At 41.3% G+C, this 25,698-nt stretch overlaps 1 protein-coding gene across 1 annotated transcript; it reads left to right on the forward strand.

Annotated features, from left to right (window-relative positions):
* On the forward strand, positions 1-25,340 carry dpy19l1l (dpy-19-like 1, like (H. sapiens)). Its single transcript, XM_079503294.1, has 22 exons — positions 1-367; positions 1,129-1,153; positions 1,247-1,334; positions 2,620-2,757; positions 5,402-5,522; positions 9,584-9,677; positions 10,020-10,077; positions 10,335-10,426; positions 12,533-12,632; positions 13,601-13,678; positions 15,132-15,218; positions 15,457-15,516; positions 15,883-15,963; positions 16,097-16,198; positions 17,649-17,720; positions 17,874-17,965; positions 19,520-19,544; positions 20,388-20,507; positions 20,856-21,030; positions 21,168-21,267; positions 22,681-22,806; positions 23,118-25,340. The coding sequence occupies exons 1-22, from the start codon at positions 148-150 to the stop codon at positions 23,287-23,289; spliced, it is 2,226 nt and encodes a 741-aa protein (XP_079359420.1). The 5' UTR covers positions 1-147; the 3' UTR covers positions 23,290-25,340.
* Positions 25,341-25,698: the final 358 nt, after the last annotated feature.

Below are 25,698 nucleotides of genomic sequence, written 5' to 3' on the forward strand. Positions count from 1 at the left end.
TGTAGTCAAGTGTGAAACGCACCAGTCAGGTAGCGTAGATACATAATCGAATCTGGCACACTTCATCACAACGGAGGGGTAACCCAGCAGAGCTGAACCACGCCGGCTGCACAACGGGTCCCACTGCCTAAGACGGTTTGGGCAAAGATGGTGGTTAAAAACAGAAAACAGACTGGGAAAACGCAAGCAACCCAGGCTGACCGAGAGAAGAGTGCGTTTGTTGTTCCTCTTTCTGGCAAAAGTAGACGAACAGGCAAAGATGGAAAAGGTTCCCATGGGTTTCTTCCAACGGGACTGTCGAGCATCAGGATCAAACTGGGACTGTCTCCCTCTGCTTTCATGAAGCTTGGAATCACTCTGCTTCTCGGTAAGTTCACGCAGAGAGAGGGAGCGAGAGACGTGGCTGGTTGTTAGCTTCCCAAGCTAGCCGACGCTTGGCTTGTCTGTCTTCAGATCTCCACTCCACCAGTAGCGTTAGCTGATTTGCTAAGTTAGATTCCGTGCCCACTGCCCAAATCTCAATGATTGCTAATAGCGCTAGCTAGACTAGTGTAGTGTAGTCATTTCAAAGCGGCACTGCTGTATAAACCTGCAATTACTCATTCGAATCTACACAAACTCGTTGGAGTTAATGCAAACGTCCTGAATCCTGATGTTGTCATCCCAAACTAAGTAAAACATAGCAGCCACATATCCGTGGACCAGGGTCCTACATTGGTAATCAACAGATTAAACCACCAATGTGTCCTGTACCAGGGCTAAGTAAGCAGCCAGACAACTTTTACACATTAAAATCATCACTGTTAATGTAATGGATGGATATAACTGCTTGGTACAGCAGAGCAGAGTAGAATGAATACAAGTAAAAGTGCACAATATAAAATGCAGGACCAAACCATACAACTTGAACAATAGTACAACATCAATATGACTTTACAGTACTTGCATACAAATATAACCAATTGGATTTTGTACATAGTTATAAATGTATACATTAACACTGAGGAATTTGTGTATAATCCTAGTCTTATTGAATCCAACCCTAAACTAATTTGGGTTTGATGGCTGTGACACTGATCTTCCATGACATCCAAGTTTATTTCAAGTTATCTCTGTCTTTATTCACAGCCGTTCTGGCTGGGTATCTCCATTGGTAAGCCATTATTTGTTTTCATTCTGTTGATATATTTCCATACCAGCAATGCATAATACTTCTACAATAAATCGTCCCCTCTCTTATGATTAGGTATCATCTCACGCTGCTCTTTGAGAATGACAGACACTTTTCACACTTGTCTAACCTGGAGAAGGAGATGGCTTTTCGGACTGAAATGGTACAATTGAAATCATTCCCTTGCCTTTTTTTTTTGTTCAGCATACTTTGTTTGTTTTCATATCGGTATTATGTGGAACATAGCCCCTGTATGTTCCCTCAGCACTACGCTCATTCTGTATCTCGGAGCTACAGAATGAGCGTAGGGAGAGGACGCATATGTGGCTATGTGGAACATAGCTCATAGTATTATACATTGTTTCCCTCTAGCCGCAACATGAATGAATCTAGAGTTGCAATACCCTCCATTGACAGCCCATTGATCCAAATTGAATTTCCGATCTGCTTGTATTAAAAACAACGTTAAACTAACCAACATTGCAGCTGTAGGGCAAGCTTGAATTATCCTCTTTCAATCTGCAAAGCGTTTGCTTCATAAAAATCCACCATAGACATGTTATGAGCTACTTTCTGCTAAGAAATTCTGTGCTGTAATATTTTTTTCTAAGTGTTTTTCTAAGAGTTTGGAAGCGCTCGTTTTTATGAATGGGTCATGCTGATGCTTCCTGCAGTATGTGCAAATTCGAAACAGGTGGTACGCAGGGCCGTTCAGTGACTTCAACGAGCACTTCCAAACTCCAACACAGAAAAATAATCACCTGCACAGAAAGTAGCTCATAACATGTCTATGGTGGATTTTTAAGAAACAAACACTTTGCAGATTGAAAGAGAATAATTCAAGCTTGCCCTACAGCTGTAATGTTGGTGAATTTAACATTGTTTAATACAAGCAGATCGAAAATTCGATTTGGATGAATGGGCTGATAATGAAGGGTATTACAACTCCGCAAATTGCGGCTAGTTTCCCTCGCAGTCACTAGAAAGTACCTGTGTGTTTTCATGCACAAAATTAAGTTGTCCTTTTGTCCTGGCGGTGGCATCATACTATGTAAATAAGATGTTTCTTCTTTCACTGGATTGTCTACTCTAGAACAAAATGGGCCATGAGCCACTGCCATCTGCTCAACTTGCCTCTCTTAAGGGCCGTTCACACTGAGCACTAACTATGACAATTAAAATGGTGAACGATATAGTTATCGTTATAGTGCTCAGTGTGAACAGTCCTTTATACCTGATTATTCGTAGTTGCGTGCCGATGTCGCACACAGAAAAAAGCAAATGGCAATATCAACAAGCTCACAATGCGGCGTGTTGTGAGCTTATAGATTGGCTATTTTTGGTTTGAGACACAATGTGCAAGCAAGTATAAATCAGGCTTTATTGTGCGTCTCTCTCTGTGTGACAACATGCCGTGTCTATGTATGCATGTCTTTCTTTTGTTCCAGGGCTTGTACTACTCTTACTACAAGACCATCATTGAGGCACCCACCTTCCTGACTGGCCTCCACATGGTCATGAATGATCACCTGACGGAGTACCCCCTGATTATTAACACATTGAAGAGATTCAATCTCTATCCTGAGGTAATATTAATCTTAGTATTCAACTAAAGCCAGCATTCTTGAAGACTCATACGCTGAGTTGTCTGTACTCTGATTTGAACCCATGACTTTGTGTCCCGAAGGCGAGAGCCCTACCTACTGAGCTAGAGCTATCCGGACACAATCAGTTGTTGTATTGTTAACAGCAAAATCATTCAAGAAGGCAATAAGCAAATATACTTTGAGTACCAACGCATAAGTACTCAAACAGATCTACATGTGTAACACCTGGGATTTGAACTCTGGCCTCCCGTGTGAAAGTCCAACATCTTAACCACTAGACCGAAGGGATATCAGACTTTTAAGGCCATCAGGCTGAGGCTCTGAGCCACTCTGCTACACTCACCTCCCTTTTGACCTCCTGTTTTTTTAAGGCTGGTTTCAGTGCTATTTGGCATGACCCTCTACCATACTGTAAAGTTGCAAAAGCATACAACGCTGCATGTATGTATTAGGGACAAAAGAAGAATTTTCACAAAACGGCAATTTTCATTGGCTCATAAAACCTTAATTTTTTCACTTAAAAAACGTACTAAACTTTCCCATGTCCGTATAGGTCCAAAGTTCACGTGTCAAACTATTCGTGCATTTTGATCAAAGATCCTGGGAGGAGATGCATTTGAATTGATTTTCATATAATTCAAAATGGTGGGTGATCTAGACTGATCTAGACTATATATATATATATATATATATATATACTGTATATATTATATACACATACATACACATATGTATGTATATGTATATAGATAGGCCTATACACCGTATATCTAGGTGTGCCCTGAGATTTTTAGGCTATGAAAAGTGTGCCCTGGGACAAAAAAGGTTGGGAAACACTGATCTAGAGGTCAGAGGTCAAAAGTAAGAGCACGATACTTGTTCGGCATGAGGAGACGCATATGTGTATCGAAGTTTCATTGCTGACGGTCAAACAGGCCCGCGGGAAGTACTTTACACTAGTAGGGGCTGAGCGGCCAGTAGGGGGTGCGCGTAAAAAGTGCATGTGCCTCGTACACGCGTGTTTTCACGCATTTTCACACGGAAAAGTGGCTTTTACTTTCCCTCTCTACACGCAAGTTATATGAACAAACTGACAAAATGCATCATAAAAAGGCATAGGCCTATTTAGGCTACACATGACATTGACAAGGTGCCAATATCAAAACAAAACATGTAAATTATAGCCCTATTATACAACAGACGAGCTGACAGCGCAGCGCGCTTGGGCTCGGCGACCCGGGTGTTGTATCGTCATCATTCATCATAGATCCCTCCCCGTCAGAATCTAATATCTAACATTAAATTGCAGCAGCATTCAGCAGTTCAGTTGGCACGGTGGCCATAGTAATTAGTAAATACTATATTATTTCTCACTGCATTAGTGACTATTAGAGAAATAATATAGTTAAATAGTAAATGCTTTACCTTAAACCCCAAATGTGCTCTTGCGCTTTGGGGTTGTTAATTTCCTCATCATGGCATTTACTGTATATCCAACGTGTGTTACGTGTCCAGAATGTCATTATGTACGTGAGGGTAATAACGGTAGTCGCCTGGCTCATGGCTGCAGGTGCAGGGGCCGGGGCCGCCCGGGCGTGCAGGTAGACTCGAGCTCGGCCCCGGCTGAACACTGCTGCTGGTGCTGCTGCTGCTGCTGCTGCTGCTGCTGCTGCTGCTGTTGTTGTTTTTATTATTGTCCTTCTCCGACGACGACAACTCCACGACAATGTCCTCTTCAAAGTTAGCACTCGTCCCCTGCTGAACACTGCTGCTGGTGCTCATGAAGGGTTCATGAACTAGACTTGATTTGGGCTTGGACCCACCGAAGAAATTACTCATTCTCTTCTGAGCCATGTTGACAACAACAACACACACAGTCAGGCTGACCGGAGAAATTCAAATCCGTGCGATCCGTGCGTAAAGGTAACCGGAAATAGCGTCAGCAGCAGAGCAGATACGATGATAAATACGATGATAAATATAAAAACAAACCAAAAAAGTCACACAAGTGTAGTTTAAGAATACTATTTATTTTATCCTCCAACCAGTCTACTTTTTATTTATATAAATAATAACATTTCTATTCATATATATATTTTTTAATTTCCTTTTTAATTTCCTGCTCCAGCCCCCAGAGCACCCCTACTTCCCTCAGCCATGCGGTCAAACGGTTCATGAGCTATGTGTGGTCAAGTTTGCATTTTCAATTGAGTGCTATAGCGCCACCCTTTGGCCAATGGTTGTGGGCTTCGCATCCTCATTGTTTGGCATGGCCCTCTAGAAGAAGGAAAAAAAATAGCAATAACAATAAAGGACTGCTTGGTCCTTTAATAATAATAATAATAAAATGTACTTTCTTACTAAATATTTGTATATAAATATTTTGCTTTCTTTGTCTTTATGGGGCAGTCAAGTACTCAAAATGACAATGCAAACAATGGAATGACGACTGGGATCAGAAGCATCATAAACAGTTTTAGTCATTTTGGCTTGTTGAAACAGCTGAAATGCAATGGCCACAAAGCCCAGTGACGGAAAAGGACTTGCCAATATACATACCGGTATGCTATCAGAATTGTTATTCATTTTTATCCCCCCCCCCCCCCCCCCCCTTACTACCTAGGTGGTCTTGGCCAGCTGGTACAGAATCTACACCAGTACAATGGATTATTTTGGGATTCCTACAAAGATGTGCTGGTCTATCAACAGGGGAGAGGGGCTGGCCCCTGTCGACAGCTGTGAAGGTACAGTCTGTCACCATGACACTCGGCAATCACACTCGTGCATGTGCCAGGGCATACACACACACAACCGCCCGCCCGCCCACACACAGACACAAATATTCACCGACCAATAACCTGGAACTACGCATACAGAACACATGCACTATACACACACTGATGACCCCCTCGAAAACGAGTTGCTGCAACTCAAGGGGCTTATGCTCTAGTGAAATTTAAAAATACAAATAAAAACACTGGCAATCTCATGCTGAGTGACTGGATGACTGTATAAACCTTTATGGGTTTCTTTGCCTCTGGCCAGATACCATAAATCCAGCCCTATGGTGAGACAGCAGTTCATACAAAATACATCATCATTGAACCAAATTTGTATTGTATATTCCAGACGTCGCTTTTCTTACAAGAAATGCGTTAAGGCTGAATTTACATTTTCTCAAAATATAATAATCATCTTATTAATATTGAAAATGAATTTGATTCACTCATGGCTTTACTTCTTCCATCAGTGCCCATTGAAGCACTTGTATTCTAATTTACAGCATCTGTTTATTTGTCGCAGTGATATATTAGAGTTTTAATCTGATTTGGATCAAACTTTGCAGATGATTCAGGGTATGGTCAGGAGCTTTGCTATTGATTTCATTTTATTTATTTTATCAGTAAAAGGTCAAAGTTACAATAAACTAGAAAAAGTGCCCTTCTGGGCACAGGTCTCCACCAGGAGGATAGGAGTGTGTGTGATGTTTGGCAAAATGTTTAGAAGGATGTTTTTTATTTGTTTTTGCAACAATTTTCTTCATTTTGTTGAGGAAATGCAGAGCCAGATCACTCATAGAATCTCTGAGGATAGAATTCTGGATGAGCCGGACATGTGCAGCATTTTGTACAAAACGGGCCACTCCTGAAAACTTTGGAAGGCAATCTTAGCCAATCAGTGTACAATCTGGGAAATCCAACAGACTCGTCTTGATCACATGACTACAGAGATCATGTGTACCGATTGCCATTTCTTCATACGCCTTTGATGGCAATTGGATGATTTGAGGCATTTTGTTCCAAAAATGTGTTTTGCAAAAATCAACCTGTTGGTGGCGCTATAACAGGCCAATGTGAAAAGGGTGGGATATATTCCTCAGCCTAGTAAGAAAATGTGTGAAAGATTTCACATAAATTGCATGCTGCGTTCATGATTTGAGGCTTTTGTTCAAAACGGGGCAATCTTGCAAACTGTGAAAGCCAATTATAGCCAATTAGGATGGAATATGAAATATCGGACAGATCCGACTTGAGCACATGACCATAGAGATACTGTGTAAAGATTTGTGAGATTTTTGGAAAGAATCTGGAGGAGTAATATCAAAAAATGTGTTTTACAAAAGTCGGCCTCCTGGTGGCGCTATAAAAGGCAGATGCGGAAAATGCAGGTCAAAGGTTTGTCCTTGGCCTCTAGGGAGTGTGCATGCAACGTTTCACGCAGATCGGTGCAGTTTTAGGTACAAAATGTGAAAAGCTGCCTCATGGTGGCGCTATAACAGGCCGTTCTGGAAAATGTGGGGCAGAGGTTCATCGTTGGCATCCAGGGAGTGTGTGCAAAGTTTGGCATCGACCAGGTTAACGGTGCCGGAGATTAGCTGTTCACAGACGGACGGAAGGACGGAAGGACGGACACACGGACGGAGTGCAAAACATACTCTCTCCCCATGCCTTCGGCCTGGTGGAGACAATAACTATTTGTATAGCACCTTTCATGACATGACGGTTAAGAGATCAAGGCAAGAAACCAAAATTTAGAAGGTCGTTCCACACACAAACGGCACACTCTTAGGATCTTATTTACAATATGCCACAGCCGTTGTTAAGAATTAGTGAAAGTATAGTAAAAGTAGCAGATCTACGAGCTCACAACGTTACGCGAATCGACGTGGTTGTGAGCTTGTAGATCTGCTGTTTTCACTAGTTTGGGTCCCGGGCAAACATCTGATTTCAGCAGCTTTGCAGCATCAACTGTTATGAAGGCCAGATTTGTTTAAAAACATTCAAGTTCAATTGAATTTTGTTCATCACTTGTTTGATGTTTGATGTTTGACAGGTTTGTGTCCAAAATGACTCCAAGGTACTTTATTCACATTGCGTCATTGGACATTGGACCCCTCAAGGGCAGGCAGGAACACGTTGGACCTATTCCATAATGTCCTGGTGGTAACCCTTCCATAATGTGCTTACAGATCAATTTCAATACTACTAGATAATTGTGGTTGCAGGATAATGGATAAGAAATTAATTAATAGTGATTCAAATAATGACCACTGTGACATTGCATGCTGGAGTTCCTCTTTACATTACCACTTTGTATATTTCATAATCTCTAGTCCCTTTTCAATTTATGAAATGAACACGCTCAAAGCAATGGTTGACCACATCATCAATTTACCACTATTTGGTAGGCATGTAACGATTCACTCAACTCTCGATACGATTCGAATCACGATATTAGGTTCACAATACGATTTTTCACGATTTCTTTATACATCATTTTCCAGACAAACGACGAAACATATATTTTTTACTGGTTTTGCAGGGAAAGACAGATCAATTATCTCGGGAAACTCGGGTTTATCAAGTGTACTTTTCATGTAAAAAACTTAATTTCTGTGCAACAACTGTAAACATGCTTTCTTCTTTAGAACCTAGCTAGGGTTAACGTGTAAAAAAAAAAAAAAAGGGCTGTGGCTTTGAGATCTTAAGGCGCTTTCACATTCACATCAGGACTGTTTGATTAGTTTAAAAGGGACCATGGTCGGTCTGAAAATGCAGAAGTTGTTTGTTACGGGTGTGAACGCAGTCGGACTATAGAGGACCAAATATAAGAAGTTAGCCAAAATAGCGTTCTAAAAGCATGTTTTTCTTATGGGAATCACTATTGATATAATGAAGAAAAAAGTGGAATGTCCGCACACGATATATCTGCTCCCCGTCTTTTTTTTATTACAACCTATAAATACAACAACGTTTCGCCCCTCCGGGCTTTCTCAAGTTGCGGACATTCCACTTTTTTCTTCATTCAGTAATTTTTTGGGTCCAGCACCATATTCTGAAACTTGGATGTGCATATCGTTTTCCTGCTTTACATAATCACTATTGATATCACAGCTTTCTTCATAATAGTAGACCATCTTCTCCCTGTATGAGCAAGCTGCATATGCATGTAGGAGGCGCAGCGCATTTTTAACGGCAGAGTACAAGGTTCACATGCGCAAAAAGAACAGATTTACAAGCTATCGACATGGTACAGGATGTTAGTGTGGACCTGTTCTTTTTAAGCACAAGCTTCTGTTGACGTTTTGTAGTGACGTAATTTTCAATAGAAATAGCTTATTGTGTAAGTAGAACAATTTGGCCTGTATGACCAGTGACCACGTGTCATTTGTTTACATATTTGGTTCACTTAACAAAGTCCTGTGTGAACGCTAAACAGACTAAAATAAAAAAGCAACAACTTTAAACATTTGGTCCCTGATCCGGACCTTCTAAATAAACAATCTTTGGGTGTGAAAGCGCCCTTAGAATAGACCTAGACCTATTTGACAGTGCAGATACATAATTGCCTTAGTGTATTCACTAGCCCCTCTCATTTAATCATAAACAAAAAGGATTATTAGATTTTTTTTAAAAATGCGATTTATTAATTAATTCGATTCATTTATTTATTAATTTATTTATTTATTTTTCTGTTTGAATCCATATATTACGATATATCATTACATGCCTACTATTTGCCTGTTTATTTGATTTCCTATTATGTACAGTAATTTGCATGTGTTGGTGATTGACCAAAAATCCAAAATTAAGTACATTGTTCTACTGCTACCATAGCAGTAGCAATCTTTTGGGGGATAATTTATTTGGGAAAATATGTCCTGGGGATCTTTTTCCTCCATCATATGATGTAAATTCGCCATCCTAGGTTACAATAATAGCATTGCATTTGCCTAACTGGTTTTGAGAAATAAACATATCCTCAAAAACAATTATTTGAATAATCGATTATTCCTGCCTATTAGGAATGGGCGATCCAGCATACTTCTACGTGACGATTGTATTCCTGCTGAACGGCCTGATGATGAGTTTGTTCTTCATTTATGGCACGTACCTCAGGTAAGTCTGTACCTCTGGTCACTTTGACCCTTATCTTGTTATGGTCAGATGTAGCCTGACACACAATTATTTTCGAACGACACTAACGCCACCGTAGGCAGAGACTCCAGACCTGAATCGCCAGTTTCTTAATGGGCGTGGCTAGCGATTCAGGGCTGGAGCCAGGCTAGGTCAGATGGGATGAGCCAATCATTGGCCAATCGTTACTGTTACTCAGATCATTGATTAATAACGTGCTGTACAAAAAAGAAAAGAAACATCATGGTTCTAATAAAAGTAAACACATTTGAAAGATGAGAGTTGAATTTCATCTCTCTGTACCTGTATGTCTTGTCTTCCCAGCGGCAGTCGGCTAGGAGGCTTGGTTACAACTCTGTGCTTTTTCTTTAACCACGGTGAGGTGAGTGTACATCTTATTTGTTAAATACAGAAAATGAATCAATAATTTGCTGAACTTGAGGCTGGTTAATGAGAACTCATTACAGTAGTCAAAAGTGTGTGTGTGTGTGTGTGTGTGTGTGTGTGTGTGTGTGTGTGTGTGTGTGTGTGTGTGTGTGTGTGTGTGTGTCTGTGTCTGTGTCTGTGTCTGTGTCTGTGTCTGTGTCTGTGTCTGTGTCTGTGTCTGTGTCTGTGTCTGTGTCTGTGTCCGTGTCCCAGAGCACTCGTGTGATGTGGACCCCACCCCTGAGGGAGAGCTTTAGCTACCCCTTCCTGGTGCTGCAAATGCTTCTGCTCACCTACATCTTGCGGTAACTCGTCTCCCCTTCTCTCTTCCATTGATACAATTTTAATTCCAGTTATTATGCAAGATGTTGTGATCATTTCATGACGATCACTAGCTTTGACCATTTCAAAACTGGGAATCTCTTTTTTTATTAAAAAAAAAAAAGAAAGTAATCATGACTTGTAGTAATAATTACAAAGAGGTCTGTCATTTTCTGCTAAAAAACAAAACAACACGACAACAGAGCAACAAAAAAAAACACACAAAGTGGTCTGTTTGACACATCTTATTTTTCTTTACTGGCATAATGCTATTTTAATGATTTGAAATTATTGTAGTCTTCTAAAGGGGTGCCTTGAATTATAGACGCTGAAACTAAAAGTGTACTTAGAAGAAGTATCTTTCTCTACGTTGACGGTGGCTGAGTCATTGCTGCATGCAGATAGGATACTGGCAGCAGAGGCTACTGAAGCCATAATGCTGTGTTGCTTACCGTGTATGTGAGTATGCATTTGCACACTCACTTGTAGTGTAAATCTGTTATGCAAATTGTTATCCAGTTTGGCACTTTTCTCATGAAAGTGAGTGCACATCCGTACCTGCGTGCACATGAAAAAATAAATAAAAATTGCTGTGGTGCATGTGTTTACTTTGACATAACAATCAGACACACCATGAGTCAAGACACCCTCCCCTTACCGTAACCTCACACAGGAAGCCACGGGTGGTTTTAGCCCGCAGCACGGATTAGTTTTAACCTGCCAGACATGTCGGGAGCCATGGGTGATTTTAGCCCGCAGCACGGATTAGTTTTAACCTGCCAGACATGTCTGGAGCCATGGGTGATTTTAGCCCGCAGCACGGATTAGTTTTAACCTGCCAGACATGTCTGGAGCCATGGGTGATTTTAGCCCGCAGCACGGATTAGTTTTAACCTGCCAGACATGTCTGGAGCCATGGGTGATTTTAGCCCGCAGCACGGATTAGTTTTAACCTGCCAGACATGTCTGGAGCCATGGGTGATTTTAGCCCGCAGCACGGATTAGTTTTAACCTGCCAGACATGTCGGGAGCCATGGGTGATTTTAGCCCGCAGCACGGATTAGTTTTAACCTGCCAGACATGTCGGGAGCCATGGGTGATTTTAGCCCGCAGCACGGATTAGTTTTAACCTGCCAGACATGTCGGGAGCCATGGGTGATTTTTAACCCACAGCATAGGTGATTTTTAACCCAAAGACGGGTTTGTCTGATATGACTGTAGGGCCGCTGGTATGTCCAACCAACGGCTGCACCCCGACTGAACAAGGCCCTGCCTTTGATCATAATTGAATGCAATCAATATAGTGTTGTTTCTCCCAAACATAGTTTTATAGGCGAAGACCTGGTTAGCACACTGCTCCAGGCAGCGCACCCCTCCCAGTTCTTCTGGCCCTTTTTCCATACAGTTGTCACGTTTTCATTTTACTTTATACCTGATGTAAAGAAGCCTTAGTGCTTTTCTGGTTTTATCCTCGTAACAGTTTTTGTATTGACCTATTTACAAATGTCAATCAAGCTTGTTTGTTAAATGTAGGCTATATAATTGTACATACATATGCGGTAGACTATATTAACGTCTGTAGTTATTAATGCCTGTAGTTATATGTACATAGCCTACTTTATATGCGGGATTCAGTGTTTTAGCCAAAGCTAAAAGATAATTTAAGCATAATAACAATATAATTTGAAAATGTATACTGTAGAGATGTCTCTTCAACAAATGGGAGCCTGCGGCAGGCTTTTTCCAATTGCGGTCCTTTTCATAATTCAGTGTTTTAGGCAAAGCGATGCAGGCCTAATTATTATATTATGTCTGTCGCATGCGCACAAGTGTGTGTGATTCTGATCTGTCATCTCTGCGTGTGTTGACACTATACACACACGCAGAAGAACTGGGAGGCACGGGGGGTGCGCTGCCTGGACCAGTGTGTTAACCAGGTCTTCGCGTTTTATAGTGCTTCAAGCTCCAAGTCTTAGCTGGTCATTGTGTAAGGGGAGTATGTTTTATATTCTGTCTCTGTCTGCAGTCTTAATTCATAATTTCCTTATCTGCCACCACCTCACCACCACCCTCTGTCTCACCACCACCAGGGCACGGAACCCAAGCAAGATGGCCATGGTTGGCCTGGGCATCTCCAATGTGTGCTTCATGCTGCCCTGGCAGTTCGCCCAGTTTGTGCTGCTCACTCAGGTAATAGAGGTCATAGTGAGAGGGGAGAGATTAGAGAGAAAATGGAGACGCAGAGTTGACTGGGCAACAGCAAGGAATGGGGACAAAGCACACGCCAGGGAATAAAGTGACAAGAGAAAGAGTTGGCACAAAGACCCAGAAACTGCACATGAGGAAATAAATGTAATTAATGCTGACATAATATCCATTATCTGATTATGTATAGAGGGTATGCGTGTGACATCATCATTATACCCGGATGTTATGTGGGAACGCCTACTGAGTGGCAAAAAACTACTTTCTTGCCACTCACTTTATGCATGTGCATACCCTCTTATTTATTTGTGTATGTATGTCACATTGCAATCTTTTTTTACTTAATTGTCTCCTTTGTTTGGTATTGTTGGAGGGAGAGATTGTTTCAAAGAAAAAAGCATATTGTGTGGAGGTTATAAAATTGAGACGGTGCAGGAGGAAGGAATGTGTGAGATGCAAAAAGAGACATTTGGAGATTACATATCAGAGGTCGGCAGGCAGAAGGTGACACCAAACCTTACATTGTAATGTAAGGTTTCATGTGTTGCTTGAAACAGTTTGATTCACATTGTGAAGATAGCCCTGTTAGGGTGGCCCTGCGGTTTCTACTGCACCATCTGAGCAGCTTAATGTGGTAAAGCTAATGCAAGACAAAGACTCATTAAATCACACTGATCCATTTCTCACTATTTTTAAACCGCTAATGAGCCCATTTCTCTACAGCTAAGCTTAGCGTTATGTGAGACTAAATGTGCTTGTACGGTAGGCATTGGGCCTCTATCAAAGCCTTGGTTTGTCGGTTGAGTCATATGGCTGTGCTCAATCTGTGTCAGAAAATGTCCCAGCGGTGCAATGCACCGACTACTGTGAGCAAATAATGTGCATGTTATAGGGAGTTGATGTGTGTATGCCCTCTGCGTATTATTGATCATATTTGTTTTTGTGTGTTTCAGGTGGCCTCTTTGTTTGCCTCATACATCCTGGGTTACCTCAGCCCCACCAAGATGCAGTCCATTCTGGTGACTCACATGGTAGACAACGTTACCAAACAAGACACGAATAAGAGTGACAATGTTGAGAAAAGTAAAGATTTGTCGATGTGTGGCAAGACAGAGCGGCTTACGCACTCGAACACTTTAGATGGACAGAAATGGAGTACTGTATGGAAGTACTGATTATAAAGTTTTAAATTAGAACAGTGGAGATCTTTCTGGACCACAACTCGCTTATTTACAAGGATGCCAATCATACCTCCCATTTTGTGAAAATGGAGAAATAGAAATGGCTGGTGTGAATTTAATGTAACGGAAGGAAATGTGACTAACTTGTACAGGTGGAAAGAAACCATTTGAAAGCATCTTGCTTTTTTTTTTAATATTTTTTATCCCACGATTTTGTAACCCATTTTTCACCCCTGTGTCAATTATCTAATGTGATCCTGGGCTCTACACACCCTCCGCCATCCCCATATATGGGGAACATGGGGAGAGCAACGGACTTGAACTCATGCTTCCTTCATGCCTGAGTGTCCAAGTTGCTCCTTTACACCTGACAGGGGGAGTTTCCCTGGTTGGACGTAGCGCGTGGAAGGAACACGTTATTCCAACCAGTTCCTTTCCCCTCCATCAGGTGCCCCGGCTGGCCAGGGGGAGGCAGTTTAGAGACCAGGATTACTGCATGTTTTTTGCGAGGGTACCTACTACCCTAGGGGACACGGGGAGAACATGCAAACTCCACACAGAAAGGCCCGTTCGCCAAAAGCATCTTGCTAAACTAAAGTTCTACTGATGGTGTTCACACACCACAAACCAGCGCATAACCATGTATAAATCAGGCTATACTTTGTGTTTGCAAACTCTGCTTTACCCTCAAAGTACTTAGGTCGGTGTGCCAAAAGAATCTTGTTTGTTCTGCCAAGGACAGAAGTGTGACTATGTTTATGTTGTCTGTGAGCAGCATTCTGTGGTCTGTAGGCATGCTTTTCCGTCCTCCACATTTTTCACATGTAATCGTCTCAGCAGGCCAGGTCTGTGTGCTCAACTGATAAGCAGACTGCAGCAGCCGTCCCTTTGTATTAGATGGTGGAGATTTGTTAGTGGGAGGACATATGGTTCTGCATAATTCAAAAGAATATTGTGGCGAGTGTGTCTGGGAGAGGAGAAAAAGAACATGTTCTACTTTACTGGACACATTCAAATATAGCCTTGTGTTTCCTGCATGACTTGGTTCTTCCATCCCCAGTGGGGTGGGGAAATGTGAATGTGGGATTAAGAGGATTAAGAGTCAAACTTGCCATTGAATACAGAGTGTTTGAAAATGTACATTCTAATTATTATACTAGTAAAACTACAGTACATATCCCTGACTGAGCGTGGATCCATCAGAAGCTATCTGATGCCAGTGTACACAACAATCCACATCCATATCAAAGAAGCAGGCTCATGATGAACGATGCCTTCTCAACTCTCCTGTCTCTTCCTGCAGGTCACGCTGGGTGTGTGCTTCCTCTTGATGTTTGGAAACTCTATGCTGTTGACCTCCTTCTACGCCTCCTCCCTCGTCTCCATCTGGGTGAGTTGGACCCGGCGTGAGATACCCTCATGGATTCCATGCATTTTCTGGGATTGACTGAATTCAGGTCTTATAAATAATACTGCCCATCATGACTTTTTTTTTCCAACACAACACAACACAACACAACACGACACACAAGAAACAAATAACACACACACACACACACAGCCATTTTGGTCACACCGTAGCTTCACCACTTGAAGTCCAATTGATATAACTCTGGATTTCTTTGCAGGCCATCATCGCATTAAGGGACAAATTTGCTGAAGCCTTCAAACCTGGCATTGTGACATGGGTATGGAGAAGCTGTGTGTACGTGTGTGTTATCCCGCCCTCCCCCACCCTTCCAAAGTTGGTAGGAAATCCCCATAAGCCAAACACTTGACTGGTTGGTATGTTTGTCTCCGTCACCAGCCATTTAACCAGCAATAGCATTTGGATGTGAAGACAGTCTGCCGACACCTTTAGATTAGCCTACAGTCCTGACATTTCGCTAGCTACTGTACTCCTGACAATTAAAATGTTAGATCAGTATCTCCAAAGGATGGTCGAATAGATCTGTGGCTTATAGAAGCCATACTTGCCAGATAATTCAAAAAAGCATTTTCTTGGTAGCTGTCGTTAATTTCCCATGTTGGTGCCATCTTGTTTCTTCCTTTAGATCATGCAGGGACTGGCTTGGTTCACCTCCACAGTTTTGTTCAAGTTCATGTTGTCGTCCATCCTCGGAGTCTCTGATGACGTAAGTGTGTGTGCGTGCGTGTGTGTGTGTGTGTGCGTGCGTGCGTATTTACAAAGTGATATAAATCGAAATACAAAAGGGCAAAATAAACTCCTTCAAACACATTGCTTTGTCTCCTCTTCTTCCTCTCTAGGCTCACATTAGTGGCCTGATCAAATCTAAGTTCACCAGTTACCAGGACTTCCACACCCTGATGTATACTTGCGCTGCTGAATTTGACTTCATGGAGATGGAGGTACTGTATGGCTGTGGTGTGGTCCTTAACCATTTCTATCTTTGAGCACTTTAATTCAAGTGAAAAGTCAAAATCATCTGTCATCACATGATCAAGAAACTGCATCACCTTAACATCCCTCCACTCCTCATCCACTGGACTCACAACTTCCTGAGTAACAGACCACAAACAGTTAAAGTAGGTACATCTTTCTCATCAACTGTCATCACCACCACAGGGACCCCCCAAGGTTGTGTCCTCAGTCCTTTCCTCTACAAATGACTGTATTAGCCCCTCACCCACTAACATCACATACTTTAAATACTCTGATGATACTGCCATTCTCGGACTACTCCACGACAATAACTCTATTACGGACTATTAGAACACCATTTCTCATTTTACACAGTGGTGCACTGACAACTATCTAGAGTTGAATGTGGACAAAACAAAAGAACTGGTCATTGAAACAACCCACACTGGACTTAACCCACTCCTCATTAATGGTAAAACAGTAGAACAGGTTGACAGTTTCACATATCTTGGACTCACACTGGACAATAGACTTAGGTTTGATCAACACATTACATCTATCCAGTCACGCTTTCAGCAAAGACTCCATGTAATCCAGAAGTTAAGATCATTATCTGTTGCTCCTTATCTTCTGCTATTATTGTACAAAAGCATTATTCAACCTGTTCTATTGTGCTGTTCTGCATGTTTCTACACCATACTGTCCATGCCGAACAGGAACAAACTTTTCAGTATTACCCTTACCCGTATTGCTTCCAAGATCAATCGGACTTCCTACACCCACACTTTCTGATATGAACAATAAGGCCATCACACAGCTAGCACTTTCTATATCAAATGAGACTGATCTTCTGGACAAAGATACAGAACCTTGCCTTGGAAAAAGGTCCGTTTTACTAAGAGTTTTGTTCCCTCAGCCATCGCGGCATTAAACAAACTGTATACTGTGGGGACCTCATGTTTTTGTATTGTCTTGGTGTTATGTGCTCTGTGTTGTTTTTGATGTGGGTGTTTGAACAGACTGTGAAGACGAATATCCTTCGGGACAATAAAGGTTATCTCAGTTATAGTATTTGACATTTAGCTCCATCCAAGCTGCAGTCAAGGAGTGATAACTGAGTGATGATAAGGTACAAGTGTGTCAGAGCATAAGGAACAGTGTGACAATCTCACAACCCTCCCTGTCGCTTGAAAAATGTCAACTGCTCTGCACTGAAAATAAAGGCCTGCTGTTTAGTATCAGTAATTACGGTATTATCTAAAACACAGATTTTTGGAAATTTCCATGCTCTCTGTACAAAGAAAAAGAGTGAGAGGCCAAATTCACAGCACTTACTGTACCAAGCCATAAAGCCTGATTCTATGTCACTTAATATGGTGACAAAAATATGATCTGTGTGTCTGTCTGTCTGTCTTTGTTTTTCTTCTCATCTCTCAGACTCCACTACGCTATACCAAGACATTACTGCTCCCTGTCAATGTGCTGGTGATTGCTCTCATTGCTAGACAGGTACGTTAACTACTGTAATCATCCTGTGGCTGTGAGAAGAACGGTTATCTTAAATGTTGTGACAGTTAATACAAATGACACACTGAGTGGGTACAAACAGATAATGTAAATTCACACGGCCGGGCTGTTTATCCCACACTTCTATTGGTCCAGACTGTCCAGGATATAGTGAAATTCCTAATGGAAGGCAAGAAAGCCTCAGAAGATGATGATATTAAGTCTGAGGATGAAGATGAGTCTGAAGGGTAAGTAACCTACAGTATAGGCTCCTCTTTCAGCCTGAATGCATTTACCTGAATGTCTGCGTTCTCATTCACTCATACCCATTTAATGTACTCACTCACTAATTGGATGCTTCATGGATCGTTGCTATGTCAAAATGGCCTACGGTGGCTCTTGACTGTGAACCGTTAGAAGGGTCATGACTCATGAGCCATGACTGGGCCAGGGCTCGAATAAACAATGGTGTTACAATATTATGTTACATCATAGATTGTAAACTAGCAGTAGTAGGAATTAACAGGTTGGGTGGTATTCAAGCCAATGGCAACCTCCCCCAAAAAAGGCACACCCAAATTTGCGGCCTGCAGGACCCCCGCCCCCCAAAAAAGGGCTAGATTTTACGGGTGTGCAAGTGGTACTCATGGCAATGGCCCCACTCACCTGGTTAAATAAACAAATCAGTTTAGCGTCCTTGTAAATGATTTTCTGTTAGACTTGTTGCTAAATCCGTGCTGGGAAATTACAGAACCATTTCCAATCTGCCCTTATTGGGAAAGTCCTATCAGTCCTATAGAAAAGTATTATCAACTAGATATGATTATACAGAACAACAAGGTGCACAACAAATTTCAATCGGACTTCAGAAAAGGTCACAGTACCGTAGTTTATGGATGTCCGCCAACAAGAAAAATGTGTCTGTCCTACTCCTGGATTTAACGGCTGCATTTGACACAATCTGGAGCACTGGATAGGCTTGTCGAACACAGCCCTGTCTTGGTTTTCCTCTTACCTGTCCTAACAGGCAGAAGCTACTTTGTCAATCTAGTAGCCAACTTTGAGTCTGACAAACACGACATCTGCTCTGGCATTCCACAGGGCTCAATTCTTGGTCCTCTATTGTTCTCTCTGTACATACTGCCACTGGGAGAACTTACTGTATTAGCGCTCACAGAGTGAATTTCAACTTCTGTGCTGACGACACCTAGCTTTATCTTTCTGTAGCTCCAGATGACCGCTGTGCTCTTGACCTGCTGTTTACCTGTTTATGGTCTTGCATGGTCTTTAAATGGTCTTGCACCCTCCTAGTCCTACCTCCATGACTGCCTGCCCAGACATGTCCCAAACTGCCCTTAGGTCCGCCACTGCTGGCCTTTTTAGAGGTGCCAAAAAAAGGCATCTAAAAAATATGGTGAAGCAGCTTTTTGCTTCATTGCCTTTTTTAATGTTTTTGTCTTATAGTATTATTGATTTGCTTTGATTTTGATGTTTGATGTTTTTTTTGCTTCTCTTTTCGTTATTTGTTCTGTAAAGCACGTTGGGCTGCATTCTATGTCATGAAAGGTGCTCTATAAAGTTTCTTCTTCTTCTTAAAAGAATTCTTTCCAAACTCGTGGTATGGTATTCCACATTTTATAGGCTCACATCACATTTATATAATTGTTATAGTGTACTAATGTTTTGCTTTGGTGTTTGTTATTTTTTCAGAACTGAAAATGAGTGCGAATCAAATGTGTTAGTCATGTTATGTTATCCCACACCTCACACCTTGTTATAATTAATTCTGTTTTATTTTTCAGGCTTGAAATGACCGCAAAAGCAGAGGTGAGAACTTAGTCTGTACACATGGCTGTTATTCTATTCAGTGGCTTTGTCACAACAATATGACTGTTTTGCACTCTTGTGCATTTAAAAGCTGAGAGTCCAATCTCTGAGCCTGGCACTGCACTCAACAAACCTAGCCAAGTTACAGTATCTTGTGATTTGTATTATTAAACTCATTGCTGGGGGTTCACAAGCAATGTTCCTCATGGTATTACAGTATGAAATCCCCTTTCATACCATGAGGGCCCATGCAGAGGCGTATCTACAATAAGGCGAGGGCAGGCTTCCGCCTGTCCAAATCCATTTCTGGCCTGGCCAAAATCCATACAATGAGAAAAAAAGAGGACAAAAACAAGACCTGAGAACTATTAAAATGGACAGCTGATTGGCCGTTGCGGTAGAGCTGACCCTCAATCACCCATTGGAATGTAAATGCATGCCTTTCAGCCTTTGTATCCCACTCGTCTGGCAGGTATATCTCTTTGAAAACCTTTAGTGCTACGATTGTGCGCGGGGAGACGACAAAGAATTGAGAAGAAATGTCGAGACGAAAATGGCTGCTTAATTTATGTACATGTATAATTTTTTTGGTTTTATCCAAGCAGCACAGCACCTGGACTGAGCTGCATTTTTGGTGTGGTGTACTGATGCAAAAGTTGAGAGGTTTTTTTAAGGCGCTAAGAATACTGCTTTTTCCACACACAAGAACAGCTGTGTGTACTGTGTACGCTACCTAGGCTACCCGTCATCTGAGTGGCTGGTAGATTAGAACGGGGGACACCACCCTCAGCCAAGATTTAACAGCAAGTTCTTCTGTATGTATGCATTCACACTCTCTTTCAGCTGGTGTACCACAGTCTCCAGCTGGTGTCGTTTACTGTGTTGGCCATACTAATCATGCGCCTGAAGCTTTTCCTCACACCCCACATGTGCATCATGGCCGCTTTGGTCTGTTCTAAACGGGTCAGTACTGTACCACTTCCACACTGGTTTTACTCAACAGGTATTAAACATTGCAGTACATCATTCATCATTAGTATCATTCATTTGTATAATTTCTTTTCGCCCTTCAACTCATCCTGAATCTACTGTATGCCCTTCATTAGAAATGTCCCGTGTTCACATTCATAGAGGCTATGCTGATGTGTTGAAAGGAAAGGTTATGTCCATGCCACGATTTGTCCCATAACATTTATTTTCTCAATGTGTAACTTTTCCCATTTCCATTTCTGTATGGTACTGATTTCTCGCTCTTTTTTTTCTCTTTCAATTGCCCACACCCGTGTGTGTTTGTTTGTGTGTGTGTGTTAGTTGTTTGGATGGATAGGCGAGAGGGTGAAGCTGCAGCTAGCGGTGTTTACCATCGTGTCCATCATGGCTGTGCAGGGAATAGCCAACCTTCAGGCCCAGTGGGGGATCATAGGTGAGTTCAGCAACATGCCCCAGGAGGAATTGCTGGACTGGATCCAAGGGAACACCCATCCAAGTGAGTGTGCTGCTGGTCATGATGCCATTTTAACCCCTTTGAGTTTAGTTGGATGGTGACGACATATTTTATGATTACTGGGCACAAACCGATACATTTTGTGTGTGTGTGTCTGTGTGTGTGTGTGTACTCTGCAGAGTCTGTATTTGCTGGTGCCATGCCCACCATGGCCAGTGTGAAACTGTCCGTTGGACGACCCATCGTCAACCATCCCCACTATGAAGACGCTGGTCTGAGGTCAGCACTGACATCTCACTGTACACAGCCGTTTTTTATGATGGCAAGATGAATAGTATGATAAACAATTGTGTAATGGCTGCACACCCCTTAACCCTTGTGAGAAAGAAATCCAGCATTCTAGTATAGATCAAAAGTATGGTAAATTTGAATTGCCCATTTCTAGGGCTTAAACTCTTGGGCAAAGGATGAGATACAAAAAAGTATTAACATTCAGTGCCACCTGGTGAACACCAGTTTTGGCCCTCGTTGCCACCGAAGCCCATTATAAATAAAAGAAAGAAAATGAAATTATATTGTGCATGTAATGTGCATGTCATCACCTGACATGCAGATTGGAGCAATTTTCAAAATATGGATAAAAAAAATAAAAAAATAATATTAAAAAAAATAAAAATTCAAAAAGGCGTCCAAAGGCGCCAATGGCACTCGCGGCCACCAGGGGCAGGCGTCCAAAGGCGTCCTGTGGCACTGAGACAGTTAAGAGGCAAATTTGAATATTTCCAAAATTATTATAATGTCAAAACCCACGTCAAAACTGTTCCTGTGTGTGGGGAAGAAGGGGAGAATGTTTAGGCCTGTCACAAAAATGCAAAATGATATTACATATTACATCTGATTGACATTTATACCCCTTAAATAGTGTAAAAGATCGGCTTCTCTAGATGGGGTAAATTGTCGATCAGTGGCCGCTTATCGGAGCATCGCTAATTCCCATGCCATAAGCACATCTAAAATACACATGCAATGTTTACATAGCAGGTCAACATCTTCATGCTGACACAACCTAACAACCTATTGAGCTTCTTCGTTTGTTTGTGATGTGATGTAATTTTCCCATTATATGAGCATCACCAAGATGGGAACCTAGCCTCGTATGGCCAGAGCCGCTAGAATGATAAGTTATCAGTCTAGCGGCTCTGGCCACACGAGGCTAGGTTATCAGTGATAACCTAGCCTCGTGTGGCCAGACTATATCACTGCATGGCCCAGGCCAATTTCTTTTGCACTGGCAGATTCGTGTCTTGCCACGCGAGGCTAAAGATAACCTTAGCTTCTCTGAGGACAACATAAAATGTATTTGAAATGTCTACCTGAAAAGTTCTTGGAGGAGAGATAGATTTTTGAACAAAATTCAAATATCCATGATTTATTAACCGATAGGAAAATAACATCGCCTGGTGTTATTTTCATTCAGTTAATACATTTATAAGTTAGATTTATTAACTAACTTTAATTATGTTTATTTAGCCAACATTGACCAAAATCTTCAGGTACATTTGGTGACTTGAGTGAAATCTGAAAATAAAGCCACTAATGGGAGCATATTATTGCAAAAGCTGTGCATGTATTGTATATGAGTGTAGTGCTGGCATGGTTAATTTGACCAAATATTCTGTTGTATCCTCTCAGGGAGAGGACCAAGCTGGTGTACTCCATGTACAGCCGCATGCCTGGAGAAACAGTTAAAAGGAACTTGATGAAGCTGGACGTGGACTACTTTGTCTTGGAGGACTCATGGTGTATCAGGCGAACCAGGTAAATGAACACCACAGGGTTCTTAGTTTAAAAAGGATCCCTAGTTTTTGCACTGCACATCACAATGTATTAGACATTTTGGGGATTTCTGTTGTCATCCAGACTGGCAGTTGCAAGTATCTGGTATTTCAGTTACAGGATGGTAGGCATTAGAATTAATCTTTTAGCAGGATGGTACCCAGCATGCACGGAATGACGAATTGTGCTGAACAAAATCAATCTGTTATTAACTACCCCTTTTGTCACTAGATCACATGTTTTTTCCCTTGGCTCCCTAACATAGTCTTCACTCCTTTCTGTCCTGTTGTCAGGCCAGGCTGCAGTATGCCAGAGATCTGGGATGTGGAAGACCCCCAGAATGCTGGCAACACCCCCCTCTGCAGCCTCATGTCAAAGAACTCACGGCCACACTTCACCACTGTCTTTGAAAACAGTGTTTATAAAGTTCTAAAAGTCCCTAAAGTTGCCAAAGAGGTCAGATAACAGTTGGATTGTTCTGTTATCTAATCAACACTATCTAGGATTTCTTTCCACACTGGTCTCCATGTGGAAGGGGCCTAAGCCTGTTGTGTCTTGGGGGTGAGGTTCCTTTGCCTGTAGGGCCAGTCTCTCTGTTGGAGCAACCACTGCCATTGCTGCTTTCTATTTCGCTCCCCTATGACTTCAGAAGACCCAGGGGTTCTCCATTATGTTGGTGACTTTAGAGAACCCCAATGCCCCCATAGTTCATTAATCATGCCAGTTGCTGTATTCCCGTTGACCCAAAACCTTCACATTTCAGTTGATTTGGTGCTCAACTATGCCAGACATGAGGCATTGCATTTATTTGTTTACATTTGTTGGTTCTTTTACACAAATTTGTTTTGTATTTGGCTTGAAATTGATTTATTATACTTGACCCTGAGGTCAGACATCAGTATTTTATTAATGATTTTCATTGGCTTTTGGATTTAACTTTTTTTCTGCCAGGACCAATCAAAGATGTCCACAAACTGTGAAGCAATACCCTTGCAAACATGATGACAACTTTATCCATTCAGTTGTTATAATGTTGAACTGTTCATTATGCCATTATTGATATTGAAAGATTTTCGGTAATACTATATTTTTTTATAATTTATTTGTGTTGGCATTTCTATATACAAATGTGTGCTGAAGCTTGTTGTGACATCTTTGTCAGTGGAAAGTGTTCAAAGAGTCACAGGGAAATTAAGTTTGGTTCTATAAGCCTTTTAATAATTCATCTGAATAATAATTCAGGATTGAGGTCCGTTCATTTTGAATTTTCATGTCCTAATTAAAATCTACTCCATAAATTGATTTATTTGAAAGTGGATTGACCCCAGTACAGACATCCGTTGAACATACTCCATGATACATACATTTTGCACATGGAGTCTCCATGTGCAAAATGTATGCTTTGTGCATACCCAAAACATATTTTAGAATATGCTAAACCTTTTTTTATTACGGTATTATTCTTGCCAAAGCCATTTTTAAGTGTGCCAGCTCATTACATATGTCAAATATTCTTACTTCCATACAGCTGGAAAGTGTTTTAATCCTGGATTCTTTAAAACAAACTAACCCAAATATTTGGTAGCGGTGAATTTTCTCAAAATAGCACTCTTTATTTTCTCATTAAATATTGTAACAATGATGTATTGCAAGCTGATTTCAAAGCTGTGATGCGCTCTCCAAAAGGTAGAGCTCTTATGTTATCTGTAGCCTTTACAATGCCAATGCAGTGAAAGTAAAGTGGCCTTTAAAGCAGTAAAATCTGGCACTGAACTTTGGGGCCACAACAGCAATTCTACATTGATGATAATGTAATACTTTTCAGTCACTGTTGTCACTGCTTTCTATGTTTCAATGTATTTTAAATGTGAATGATTATACAACAGACAGATCTTGCTCAGAAAATGCAGTTCTTTGACCCTTACTCAGCAAGTTTTGAAGTACAGTAAATGCAGTTCTTTGACCCTTACTCAGCAAGTGTTTGAAGTAAATGCAGTTCTTTGACTCTTACTCAGCAAGTGTTTGAAGTAGAATTGCACTGTTAGTTGTGAAAGGGTACATGCATGTCCCAAAAATGTATACAAAAGCTCTCACAATCCAATGTAAGAAATGAAAAGAATGGGCATTGGCTGCAATAGTGAATTTAATTATATAAATGCTGCAGGTTTCTTTTTAGGTTTGTGTTTAAATAGCATCAAGGTACAACATATTTTGATAATACAATAGCATTGATGCCTAAAAATAATACAAAATGTGCCAGAGCTTAAGAAAGCATACAGTATGAATGGCTTACATTTGATTTGTTTCACCATGTTATAGTTTGATTATGCACATTTCACATGTAAGAGTATTCTTCAAAGAGCCCATTTTAGGGAGTGGGCTATAACCACACATTGTTACATTTTGTTGTAAATAATAATTCCTATGGCAAGCCTAGCTTTGTTTCTTATGTCTTTTATATTATGTCTATTTTGTCTGTATTTAAAACAAAAATAATAAAACCTTTCTTATCTGTATTTGGCCATTTTTATTTTAAGTTTCTGCTCATGCTGTTTTTAAGTTCATGCAGTCACACTTGGGAGCTGGCCAGTACAGTCTGATCTGTTGGACACTCATGACTCGACCTGCTCACCACTACCGGTTCCAGAGGCCATATTACACCAGTCCTGGCCTGGGCGACCTTCACTGGCTCCCGGTCAAACAAAGAATCCATTTCAAAATACTACTAAACCCCTACATGGCACTAAACAATCTGGCTCCCCCTACCTCTTCTATCTCCTCAAACGTCATGTCCCCTCCCACTCGCTCAGGTCTGGTGACGCACACTTCCTTGAGGTCCCCAATACCAAATGGGCAAATACTGTACCTGGGGCA

This window comes from Electrona antarctica (assembly GCF_951216825.1).
Source record: "Electrona antarctica genome assembly, chromosome: 6".
Taxonomy (NCBI): Eukaryota; Metazoa; Chordata; class Actinopteri; order Myctophiformes; family Myctophidae; genus Electrona; species Electrona antarctica.